Below are 13,170 nucleotides of genomic sequence, written 5' to 3' on the forward strand. Positions count from 1 at the left end.
CAGCATCCAGAAATATTGGCAGCCCCATGTTCCATGTGGGGAGCTAATTTGCAGGGAGATTAAGTCACTTGTGTAAGGATGTACTGGGAGTCTGCAGCAGAGTCTGAAACTGAACTCAGGTCATCCCAGTCCCAGCCAAGTGTCTCAACCACAAGACTCTCCCTCCTTTTCAGTATGTCAGTGTAGAAAGTAGGCCAAAAAGCAGTTTCCAACCTTTAATACACAGCATTTTGCAAGGCTGTGAAGTATTATGTATTAGACAGGCATCTGGATCAGCAGCAGTTTCTGCGGATACTTTTATCTGTAAACAGAAGCAAAGCCTGTAAGGGCTTTGTAAAATTTACATAAATTACTATTTTATCAATAAATAACATAGTTAAATTTATAAGGACTACACTTAAGTTCAATGCATTTTAGGGATTTTTTTAAGAATGGAAAATGTGTTTAAAGGGCTTCTGTTGTCTGTGGCTCTCTGATTTTCATGTGTTTTAGGTTCTGGTGCTGCTCATCCATCAGGATGCATTAGCAGTGATGTGTGGCTCGGCCAGGCTGTGCAGGGCACTGCACCGTGTGCTGTAAGCTCAGAGAGGGAGGCTGGGCTCGCATGACAGGCTAACGCTCCAGTGTTATGCAAAGGTTAAGTATTCCTGTGTTGGGAGTTAGTGAGGCTTGCAGTTTGCTGACCTAAATCTGAGTGATTCCTATTATGTTGAGTATTTGCTTATCTTTTGGAGCATCTCTGTGTAGCCAGAGTGTAACAAAACTTCAGCTTGAATCTGTACCCTGAATGGAGAAGGATAAAAGAAGTGCAAGTGTGAGTGAATATGTGTACATATGGAACCATCCCCCTTCTTCAAGTGGGATCTCCCATTTTGGGCTTGAAATCAGCATTAGTGTGTGGTAGTCTACTAAGAACAGGCCAGAGCTTGTTTGTTCCCCTCAGTACACTGATGATTGGTTATTCACAGACACCTGGCTTGTTTGCTGAACCCTTCTGGGCCACTTCAGGACCTCCATTATTTGAAACCATTAATCCCAGATGTTGTGTGCATTTACACAGATAAGTTTCAGTGATTGTCATGGGAAAAAGCCCATCAGCTTTGATGGGATTTATGCACCATGAAGGTGAGAGAAACATTGTTTTCCAAAATAAATGAGAAATTATTCAAAATGGTGATCAGTGGAATGGACCATTCAGTACACATGGCAGTTTCCAGGATTCTGATGCTATTCCTTGTAAGTACATAATTAGTAAAATACCACTGGAATGTGTCACTTTTGGCTGAACCACTGTGGCCCAGCTATTGATAAGAGGCCTCTGAAGCTGGCTGGGTCTCTCTTCCCCAATGCCCCCCCAAACACTGGCTGCTTTCTGTGTGAGGGAGTGTTCATGCAGTCAGAGACAATGGGATTCCCTCACTGAATGATTGTTCTCTCATCAAAGTCAGTGAGTCTTTCCTTTGTAACTGGAACCTGGGCTGCATGCTGCATGTCATGGCTGGGCACCCACAAAACCAAGCAGTTCTATCTAACAGACAGGAAAGAAAAAAGTGCTAGGATTGTAGTCCTAGATCTTGAATGTTCCTGTTGAAGACACTCAGGCTGGTGACTGTTTACAAGTTTTAATGATTTGTCCCACATGTGCAGGCAAATGAAAACTTAGGACCTAACATTCCCTTCAACAAGTAGAAGAGATGCCAGTTTCCAGTGCTGAGGTAAAAATAGATTTGCAATATCTGTTAGACTAAAATAGTGTATACAGAGCAAGTGTGATGAGTGAGAAAAGGCCAAAGGCATCAGCACAGCTGCTATTAATATCTTAAAAAGTGTTAAACAATATGCTAAGAACGTGGAGTTGCTTACACTTTCAGTAAATGTGTGAAACCTTTCCAATATTTATCTGGAGTATTCATGGTAATTCAAAGCCTTTTAGTAAAACTTGTATTTCTTCATGACTAATTACTAACTTAAGTTAAAGAACCAAAAAGTGCTCTTCATTGCATCATTAATGGGAGTCAGTAGAGACCTTTTGCTTTTCTCTCTGGCTGCTTGCAAGTAAGAAGAGAGCTCAGCCCTCAGTTTGAGAATTGTCTGTAGATTAATATCCCTCCCCATCACCATCCTTCCCATTTTAAGATATTATTATTCTGTACTCCCTCACTGCTTGGGAAAATCAGACTTTTGATGTGGTTTTACAAAGAGTTTAATTGACAATTGTTATAAATATTTTCTGTAATCTTAGATTAAAGATGTGAGGGTCCTCAGTCACTTGAGGCCTGTCCTTTACTGATGCTGGGGGACATCCACCCATTAGTGCTAAGCAAAGAAAGGGCTCCTTCAACCAAGTGGTCAATGAAGACAGGAATGACAGAAGGCACTAAACAATAATGAGTAATGAAGCACATGTATTAGCATCTCATGTACTTTGTATTGGTGGGTATAATATGTAGTTAATAAAATTACACTTGCTTAGTTGAAAACTGGGGAATCAAGATTGGATCATTTGCCTTCTTGTATTACTATATACATGTATTCAATTACTATTACTTCTAGTAATAGAAATTGAATACATGTGATAATGCTAGAGTTATGGTATGTATTCTGCAACATTTCAACAGAGACATCTCAGGTTTATTCAGAGTTAAATAGTGCATGTTATTGCTGTGTTTATTTTTGGACCACAGTCTTAATGCAAATCCCATATATGTGGTTATGCAAAATGATCCAGATTCTGGTCATGATTACACTGGTGTACACACAGAGTGATGCCACAGTTTCATTGAGGAAGGAATCTGATCCTGTAACACAGAGGGTTGAATGGTATTTCAATTAGGTAGTTGATGTGTTTCACCATGGAGTTAGAGGTGAGGTATTAGTGTCTGAAGCAATTCTTGTATGTTATGACTTACATTTTTAATGCTTCCTGAGATTTTTGGTGGGTTATTGTGCAACCATGAAGTGAAATAATTGTTAAAATATTTCTGTAAAAATCAAATAGTCTGTGTTGTCACTGTTTTCCAAGTATTTTTCATGTCTTTTTAGCTGGCTGTATAAAATATAAAACTCTATGTTACAGCCTTACACAAGAAGAATAGTATTAGTTTTTCCAAAGTCTTTAGACTAGTAAAAAAAAAAAAATATTTACATCATATCAAGTCTGTCATCACCAAGATCATATCATCATATCACAAAAATGCATATATATGAGAATACAAAAACCTGAGTGAGTGTCTGGTTGAAGAAATTTGGCCAGGGAGCTGTCTGCCATGTGGAGAAGAGTCTTTACAGGGATACAATCTGTTTGCCCCTTCCTTTCATCCAGTGGAAGGTTTCCACCATTATAATTTCTCAGCAGTGCTGGTCTTTTTGGATTATGGGAAAGAGGGAGCTTGCTTCAGACAAGTTTGATGATTCCTGTTATAAAGGAGTAAAAGATACTGAATGTTCTAATCACCTTGTTAAAGAGCTGCCAGAAGTTCAGGGTTCTGTTAGGACCAAAAAAGCTATTTGTGCATGTATCATTAACATTTCATTGCAACACTCAAACCAGCATTATTACGCTTAATGCCTTCCTACACTGAAAGCAAGTCGACTTCTCTCCATTCCTGCTGTATGTTTGCTCCTGCTGTGTTTCACTGAGCTTGAGCACTGCAAATCAGTTCCCTCTCTCCCTCCCATCTCCCCTTTTTATTTATAACCATCTTTCTGTTCTGGACTGAGTTCCGTTCTGGTGCTCTGTAATTACATTTTGTTTCATGGCACGGCAGAGAACTATTTACATTTTAGAAAAGGTTACTTCTAGTGTATTGTACCACTTTATCTCCTTTGTAAATGTGAGCAGTCTCTCTTTAAATTGTACATTGCATTGTCTGAAAGCATTTTCCCTCTCTTTGGATGCCTCTCTATGTAATATTCTGTAAGTCATTAGGCTCTATTTTTCTTAAATAGTTTGCACTAAGTTTGGATAGTCTTAGTTACTTTAGTCAGTGTCTTTTGAAGCCAAAGAGAAAAAAAAATACCCAGAGCTTATCTACTAGCTTTGTCTTTACCATGCCAGTTAATGGTTAATATTTAGTGGTATGTAAAGAGAGTTTCTATAACATGGCACTCCTAAGAACACTTTTGAAAAAATGGCGATAAACTTCAGTCAACTCGTTCTTTTTAAGTGAAACGTGCAAAGTTCTGTAGTAGAATCCATTCTCCTTAATAATCATCTGGTCTTGACAATAAGTATGTCACCAAAGCTAGTTACTTTTTACCAGAAAGGGAGATGAAAATAAAGTCAGAATTTTATTTAATTGTTGCTAGCCTGTGAAAGATATTGGACAAATTAAAATCTGCAAAGACATGGTCCTTTGCAGCTTATATAGCAAAGTAGGGTAGGCTAGAGTTTGTCAGGTAACTGACTTCAGAAATGAGAAGTTATTCTACATTTAGCTGCATTGCTTACTGTTTTCTTCATCACGGAAAAGAATAAAATGTGGTAACAATTTTCTGTATTTGGATTGCTGCTGCACATAATTGGGAACAACAGAGCTAAGGCTTTGATTTTGGTGAAATGCTTAGTCTGCATGTTGGATTAAAATGTGTGCAACAAATCACTCCAATTCTGTAATAATAATTTTTGAACAGTATTTTTTTATTTTATTACTGTAATGTTTTTACTTTTCAGCTACAGACTTTGAGAACTGGGTCAGTTGCAAGAACAAAATTGGCATAAAAATAGTTGTATATTTGTTCTGGAAAATAGATTGCCAACATACTTTATAAAATAGTCAGCCTGAATTTTTCTGTGCATCAAATGTAAGTGATAATGTTAGTCTCATATTATTAGTAAGCTATTAATTCAAAGTTCTTTAACCAGTATCCTAGGAAGACTAGATAATATTTGCTAGATAGAAGTGTTAAACAGATCGTCTGTGCAGAAATGGATTTGTGAAGCAGCTTACAGAATGGAAAATAAATTTAAGCTGAAGTGTGCCAGCAAGTCAATATATGAGAACAATTTGCAGCAAGCAAAGGTGAGGAAGACATGAAGAAATGGGGTCATCACATTAATGAATTGAAGGGTAATATTCCTGGAGTTGGGTTATATGAGGCAGTAACTAACTTTTTGGCTGCCTAATACAGAATAAAGAGTTATGATACCAGTGTTAGATATGCTTCCTTGGATATTTTTTACTCTTGTGAAAATAATGAGAAGCAAGTTGGAGCTGTGATCTGTCCACAGCACAGCTGTAGTAGTTTGAGACATTTCTGCTGCCAGGTTTAGATCCCTGCCAGAAGCAGTGCTTGAATGGTTGCACTCTGAGTCCCTAGTTCCAGTGACATCTTAGCACTAGCCAGTGTTAAATCTCAGCTATTTGAGCTCAGTGCTGTGCTGTGCACTGGAGCAGCTGGGAAATGGTCTTGCTTATATGTGAAACCATCTCTGGCACTGGAAGGGAGCAGACAGAAGTGGCATGGTGATAATTTCTTCACATACCACGTCCAAACCTACCAAACCTCGTTGGTAAGAAGTGTCAGACATCATAGGAAATAAGTTTTTAAATATTTACAGAGTTTTGTTTTCTTTCCTTCTGAACACCCTCTGATATCTTTGCCATGTACTTTCCAATGATGACACATTGGGATTTGACTGGGGTGAGTAATGGTGTCTGGCTGGGGGGAAGAGAGGACAGGGAGTGCTTAACAGTGAGTAATTATTTAAGGAAATGGTCTGTGTGGAAAGAAAAGTGTGTTGTGATTGGATGCATTTATCAACTGGCCTTTCAGTGTCACCTGTGGACAGAGCATTATTGTGTCTGAGTTTTTAAATAGTTGGAATTCAGTTTATTGAACTAACCTTGGGAATGTGTTGGGGTCTGGTCTTGATTTGGTCTGTGAATTGAGATGTGAGGCTGTCCCCTATTAGAAAAGATGGAAGTAAATGATAGTTATCCCATGGTCATCCCTGAGCATGGTCATTCACTTTTCTGATCAGAAGTTAAAAGTTGTAAGATCTTGTATGCAAAATATAATTTCATGATCAATATAATTTCAAGTCTACAAGCAACTGACAGGAAAATTTTGCAAGTGAAGATGGAGTTACAAGCTTGTTGCTCTTCCCCGTTTTCTTTGTACAGTGACACACAGAGGTTTGCATTAACTTTTGATGAGGTTCATGTATGTAGAGCCTTTTGTTTGTTCTCTCTGTCCTCTAAAATCAGGAGATTTTAGTATGTTTGAAAGTACCTAGAATCACTTTGATTTTGAAATTAAGCCTGAAGTGCTAAACCTTTGTGTTCTGTACCTCTGCTATGGTGATGCTCACTGCTACAGTCAGCTTGGTCATACTGTTTTCTTCTGTCAGTGGCAAGACTCTCTGCAATTCTTTGAATTTTACTGTAAAAGTTCTCATTTCAGACACAGCACATCCTGCCTTCAGAAATGAGGCCCATTATAGTTTCCTCCATCACCTTCAAGTGTTTTGCTACCTTCTCTGAAGAGAGCGAAGTGACTGAAGTACGGTGAAACTTGCAGTGATGGACACTGTTTTTTCCCCATGGACAGTATAGCTGTGTGTGTATTCTTTGGCTGTGTGAGATCAGGTTCCAAAGGAGCATTCTCAGGTACAAGTGGCTGTGACTCCCTTTCCTGACATGTGGCTGAGCAGTGGAACAGGCTGCCAAGTGCAGTGGGTCACACCTGGGCAGAGATGAGATGGTATTTCTGCCCTGTGCAGACTCTCTTCCAATGTCCCTCTTTTATCCCCAGCTGGTGAAAAAACCCAAACAAGCCTTCAAACAGCAGAAACAGAAGTGCTGCTAGGCAGGAAAATAAGTTGTACTAATGATCAGCTTTAAGGTACTTCACTTGCCTTAGAGCCCTTTCTGACCTTTCTTTCATTATTTTATGATAATGGAATATTCCTTTCTTTCCCTCTCCCTTTCTCCCTGTACTCGAGAAAGGGAAGTTGCTGCTTTGTGTTGCCGTGGGGAGTTTCAGTTGTACAGCAGTCTTGGCTGTGTTTAGGGGTTCATGCTGAATTCTCCCCTGTGAAGTGCTGACAGCTGGGAGGAGCTGGGTTTGCTGCTCAGGCAGTGCTGCAGCCCAGGGTACTGTGTGACTGGGGCATGCTGTGTGTGGAGGGCTGGAAAAACCCCACTCTTTTTAGCATTAGCCATTTTTCTGTGATGGCAAGAGGAGGTGGCATTTTCCTGTTTTCTGTAATGAGATCTTGATCATGATCAGATAAATGCTGGCTTGCTACAGTCTCATACTTTGACCTTTGCACTCATTCAATTTTCATTTCTTTTTAAGAGAGATGAAGGAGTCTGTCAACCTCCCTTAATAGGTGGTTACCAGTTTGCAAAATCAGGCTGTTAACTTGAAACATCAAGAACTCTTTTCAGGATATTTATAGTGAATCCTAGAGGATAGAGGGACCCCATTTTAACCAGCCTCCTTGCACTAGCATTAGGTTCCATTAGTTAGCAACAGTTTTGAACTTTATTTTTACATTAAAAACTATATTGTGCTTGAAACGAAGCAGAAGTTATTGTGAACTAGGAGCTTAAGATGTGTGTCTGGTGCCAGAGGTCTTGCACTGTCCTGGTGCTTGTAGTCTCTTTGGTGCTGTCCAGAATTACTTGGAATAATTGTTATTGCTGTGCTTGGTTTTGATCAAAGCCTGCCAGGACTACATATTTCAGCAGCCTCTCTGCTGCTTTTAAGAATATGAAGTATCTTTTGAAAAGATAACTAAAATTATTTGATGGTTCTGATTGAAATAGGAATGAGCTCTAGATCAAAATGCATCTTGATTCTTTGTGGTGGAATTAATAAGCCGAATTGTTGTGTGGTATAAACCAGTGTCATTCTATTGCCCTCTTGCTCTTCTGACAGTATATGAATGTAACGTGGTTTTACAGTTTCCACCATCTTCTGTGTTGTCTGAAGCTCCCTGTGGAATTATTCTTATCAAAATAGCTAAGTAGTATCTAAAGAAGCAGATAAAATTGTTAGATAATGGTGGCTACTGCCTTACTGAGGGCTGCTTGCACGTGCCGAAGTTTGCATTACAAGTGACTCAAAAGATTTGAATTACCAGTCACACATCTTAAATCATTTTACTAAAATCATTTCAAGCCTCAACATTCTTCAGTTAAGTTGAAGTTATCCTTGAGTAAAAAAAAAAGCAACCCATACAAATTGTGTAATCGCTTTTCTGGATATATTTTCAGCTCTTTCCAGCTCCTGACTGGTCACTGGTACCTTGTGTTTGAGCTTTACTTATTGAAGTAGTTTGAATAATCATAAATGACATGAATGTATAAGGAAACTTTGATGCTACAAAATAAAGATTGGTGTTTTAAGCTCATATCCTCTTTTCATTTTGCTACTGTGTTAGTAGAATCTCATTTTCTTCTTGTAGGCCTTCTTCTTGTAATAAGTAAAAAATCTTAAACGCGTTATTTAAAACACTTTAATTTTAAAGTTTTTTCTCTTTGGCCTCTGTATGAAAAAATGAATTGATGTGTGGATTCCTCTGAGGCCTCAGGCTGGTGTGTACATTCAAATGATCTTTTTCATATGGGTTTTTTGACCTTTAGAATTTTTCATTAAGAGTAGAGAAAAAAAAATCTTAGTTGTGAAAATGTGGAAGACTGTATTTGAAAAAATAGAAGGGAAGCTGTATTTAGAAGAAAACTGAGTATTAGGAGTAAAATTTATCCAGGCAAAGTATTTGGTGAAAATTGAGTCTGTAATTCTCCATACTGAAGTGTTATGAACTTGATTAATAACAAACTGGGCTAGGTTGGTTTTGAGTGCATATTTGACCCACATCTTGTTACTGAGACCTGCTGGAGAGACTTGCATGATTATGAAGTTAACTTCATTGGGTTCACCATATTTCTAAGCCATATTAGCCACTGCTAAGTCATTTATAGCTTGGAAGCAAACAATTGTAAATGCTGATCCATTCACATCCTACCATAAAACACAAGATGAGTTATTCAGTACTGTCTGACGCGTGCTCCCACTGCGCCGGAGAACAAAACGACTCCTTTCTAACCCATCTATATATAAACAACAGAGGGACAATCTACAATGGGGGATTTCATTCTGGGAGGTACCCGGAAGATTTCCTGCTGCCAACACAAAACTCTAGCATTTCTAAAGAAATTGTTGTCTCTTGTTTTAATATTTGGAGTTACAGCATTGGGAGTTTTGCATAGAGTAAAGCACATATTCTTATTTTGATCAAGGATGAAAAATCGATCTGGGAAATTATTTTTTTATTTGATAGGTATAATTGATCATGATTTATTTGTATTAATTTAGGGAAAAACTTAACAGAAGCTGTAGTGTGGAAAATTCATATGGGAAATGAAGGGACACAATAAGAAAAACCAAGCCAAAGAAAGTTAAGATGATGATAAGGAATTAAGTATTCAAGGGCAAGAGAGATATCAGAGATTCTGACTTGTTTCATGATGAGACTGATGGAATTGCTAGAGGAGGATGGGAGAAGTGTTCGGTAAATGTACCTGTACTGTTTGGAGGGGATAGGACAGGAATTTTATACTTGAAATGTGCTAACCTTTAAAGCTGAAATTAAGTAGTAGGAATTGGATTTAGGTCTTTTTATACACTTAGTCTAGCTAACCAGGGAGCCTGAAAATAGTTAGTGGGTTCTCAAAGGTTAATTCACCATAGAATTGGAAATACAAGAGAAATTTCCAGAGGCTGAAAGAAAATTTTTGTTGATCCAGTATTTTAAAAGGAAGAGAGATTATCTGCATGATTATAGGTGGGTTAAACAGACAAAAGATAGAATGGCAGTTATTGGAGTGATACATAGTTAATGAAGGATAAATGGTATTTAGTGTCTCTTAGTATGAGCTCATCAGAGAAAGGTCCTTTGATCTAACTCAATATCCTTTCTGATACCATCATGCTAATTGATGAAGATAACAGTAGCAGTATAGCATTATTGTTTGCTATATCTCTGTAAGCTATTTTATTAATTGTATCAGAATGGCTTGATGAGTTATCAGAATTACAGCATATGGACACACCAGCTCTGCTTGGCACGAAGATTTATTGAAGGACAGGCTTCAGGGTGCATAACTGCTTCAGGGTGTGTAACTACTTCAGTACAAAGAAACAACAGGTTCATAATTTGGTGTCTGTGCTTACAGGATGCTGGACTCTGTCCTGGTGCAGCATAACAAAAAAAGCATTTTAGAGTTGCTTGCTAAGAATTAACTGGAGTGTGCACCCTGGATGTCCAGGAGACAGCAGGAGTGGCACTACCACTGTTTGGTATTTGCCCTTGGAGGGTGGAACAAAATGAAGCCTACTGGTGTTTTGTTAACATCTTAGTTCAATTCTGTCTGTTGGCTGTGGCCTGTCCTACCATAGACAAATCAAAGCAGATGTGTTTCACATGCCCTCCATTCAGCTGTAGGCAAAGCTTGCCCACATATCTGGTGCAGCATATGCCTGAATAGCAGTGAAAACTGTCCTCAGAAACCTTCCTGTAGTCTGTATTTGCTTCCCTTGAGCCTCATTTGAGACCAGCCATCCAACTTGTGGAAATAAACATACCCTAACTCTTTTATCAGTATTCTTTTTAATGCACTGAATATCTAAAAGAAACTGATGGAAAGACCCTTGGAATATTATGAGTGATTAAATGAAGCAGCAGAGGGGACCTACAGATATAACATAGCTGGTAAAATAGTCACAGTTTGTTTTCAGTGGACTTGAATTAAAGAGAGAGAAAAAAATCCTCTGTAGAACACTTCAAACATAAATTGTTGGGTTGGTGGACAATTTGTGTGAAAAAGAACTGCCTAAATGTGGTTGTTTTGCTTTATTAAGAGTTTTGTTGTGTATTTCTGTTGTGAAGCTGATCAGGTTTCCTGTTTTTGGCACAGATTACAGGACCGGCCCTTGCTTCACTTTGGTGACCAACCAGATGTGCCAGGGCCAGCTCAGTGGAATTGTCTGCACAAAAACTCTGTGCTGTGCAACTGTTGGGAGAGCCTGGGGCCACCCCTGTGAGATGTGCCCTGCCCAGCCGCATCCCTGCCGCCGAGGCTTCATTCCAAACATTCGAACGGGGGCCTGTCAAGGTAAGTTACCAGCACAGCTTCCCCAAAAGCTGCTGAAATTGTTACTGGATTAATCTTAATTGAGTTACGCTGCTGTGAATAACCTGTCCTAAGCCATTCTCAGCTATATGTGTGAAGAATGGAAAAACACTGTCAGATGCATTACTTCATGATTCAGTGAGTGCCTGATGTTCAAGTGAGTACATTAGTAACTCAGGCCATGTGAGAGCAGCCAGCATCTTAATGAATTTCTCACTGCCAGCAGTGCTTTCCCTTGATTCTGTAATGGTGTTTTTCTGAGTGTACCACCTGATCATTCTGTGGAGGAATTTATTCTTTCAGAGAGCACTCAGAACATGCAAACGTCAATCTGTGGCAATAATGCCCCAGTTACCTGGTGTGAGATTTTTTAGCTAAAAGTTGTGTAACTTGGATTCAGCTTGGATGTCTTATCTCTTGAGCTCCACTGCTTTGACCTGGAAAAAAGTGCCTGTCGTGCCATTTGTAATGCCTTATTATATATTTTATACAATTTTGGAAATGCATTTGCATTTGTTTCAAATCATAAAATCCACCCAGATGTTGCTTACTTCTTTCAGAGCATGCCTTACTGTAGAAAGTCCTTACACTGCTTTTGGCTTTTATTCTAATACTTCCAGCTGTATAAATTCTTTTATTGTCTGGATGTCTGACAGGAAACAGGAGAAAGTTAACAGGGGCAACTATGTATTAAACTGATGTGGATTATACATTCCCAGCACCATATCTTTGGGGCCAGTTTATTTCAATCTGTCTAATGTTTTCTAATAAGTTACAATATTTTTGAAAATAGAGAAGATAAAGATTATAAATCTATGAGTAATTTTATATAATCATGAAATTCCTATGAAGGGACTTCAAGGCATTCCATTGCATTAAAGATGTAGATACCCTCTGTCGCATGCCAAGTCATGGCTGGTGCCTGCAGACAGACTTGATGAACTTCAAGATAGACAACGTGGTTGTGTGCACTGCATGAAGTGCCCATATTTTGACCTCAGTGATTATGTTCCCCCTCTCACTGTAAAGGTCAGGACTAAGTTGTGCAGGAATCTGTGAACTGAGATTCTGGACACTTTTGAAAGCTTATGTACATAAATATGTGGCCCACACCCCTGAAGTTATGCCACACCTAGTTATATCCCTCTTGTTTGTGTCATGGGAAAGCTGCAGTGAACTCTCCAATGGGTTTGTGCAGTTTGGAATAAGGATAATTCTGCTTACTGCACATTTCTTAGCAAGCAGCTACATTGATGCTGATCTGTATGTGGTGCCAACAGAGTTTTGGCCCAATATGTTTGACTTGCATTTTCCAGTTTTCCCTTCTTAAGTATTGCATTTTTAATTTCAACACATCTTTTTTGGAATCACATGCTAGCTTTATTTTTCATGCACTTGTATGAAATCCTTTTGAAATCAGATAGCATCCATTCAGACTGAAGGCGTTTCAGAGATTTCACATCCATATTCAATCTAAATAAACGAAAACAGGTTAAATAAAATCCAGGTTCTCTGAAGAGAAAAAGAAATCATTATTATTGTGTGGGGAAGTTAAAAAAAAAAGTAAAGAAATAGTGAGGGCGGGCAAGGTTATTTTCAAAAGTAAATAGAATATCACTGCCCAAATTTTGACTTTGGCAGAAAGTTAAATTAATATCACAGCTGAGATTGTTAAAGATACAAAGAAGAAAAATAAAACCAAAAGGTGGGATTTTGAAACAGACATCATGACTCAGAGGCATGACTTCTGTTTCTTTAGTTTTTGAGGTTTTTTAATTCAGTGCAGTGCCATGACGTCTGGCTGATTGCTGTTGCTAAAGCCCAGCCCATTGCTGTAGCTCGAGTCCCAGCAGCTGTGAGGCTGCTGAGGCTGTGCTCATTCTGTGACCTCCCAGCACAGCGGTTCCCCAGGGACAGCTCTGCTGCTGCTGCCCCTGCCCTGGGTCCCTTCAGCCAGGGGTCTTTACAGAGCACCCTGCCATGTGGTGCAGATACGCTCCTTGGCCTTCCTGAGACTTCCTCCTTG

General features: G+C 38.9%; 1 protein-coding gene across 4 annotated transcripts in view; it reads left to right on the top strand.

Moving 5' to 3' along the window:
• Nucleotides 1-13,170, top strand: part of FBN1 (fibrillin 1) — a 144,560-nt gene that overhangs the window by 40,536 nt on the left and 90,854 nt on the right. For all 4 annotated transcript variants that reach the window (XR_011681475.1, XM_071441490.1, XM_071441492.1 and 1 more), the window contains exon 7: nucleotides 10,929-11,126. Coding sequence is in view for 3 of the 4 variants with exons in the window: in XM_071441490.1 (XP_071297591.1) it covers nucleotides 10,929-11,126 (198 nt within the window). In the remaining variant the exon portion in view is untranslated. The remainder of the gene's footprint in view (nucleotides 1-10,928; nucleotides 11,127-13,170) is intronic.

This window comes from Agelaius tricolor, unplaced genomic scaffold, assembly GCF_023055355.1.
Source record: "Agelaius tricolor isolate 1412-34295 unplaced genomic scaffold, bAgeTri1.0.p SCAF_16, whole genome shotgun sequence".
Lineage (NCBI taxonomy): Eukaryota > Metazoa > Chordata > Aves > Passeriformes > Icteridae > Agelaius > Agelaius tricolor.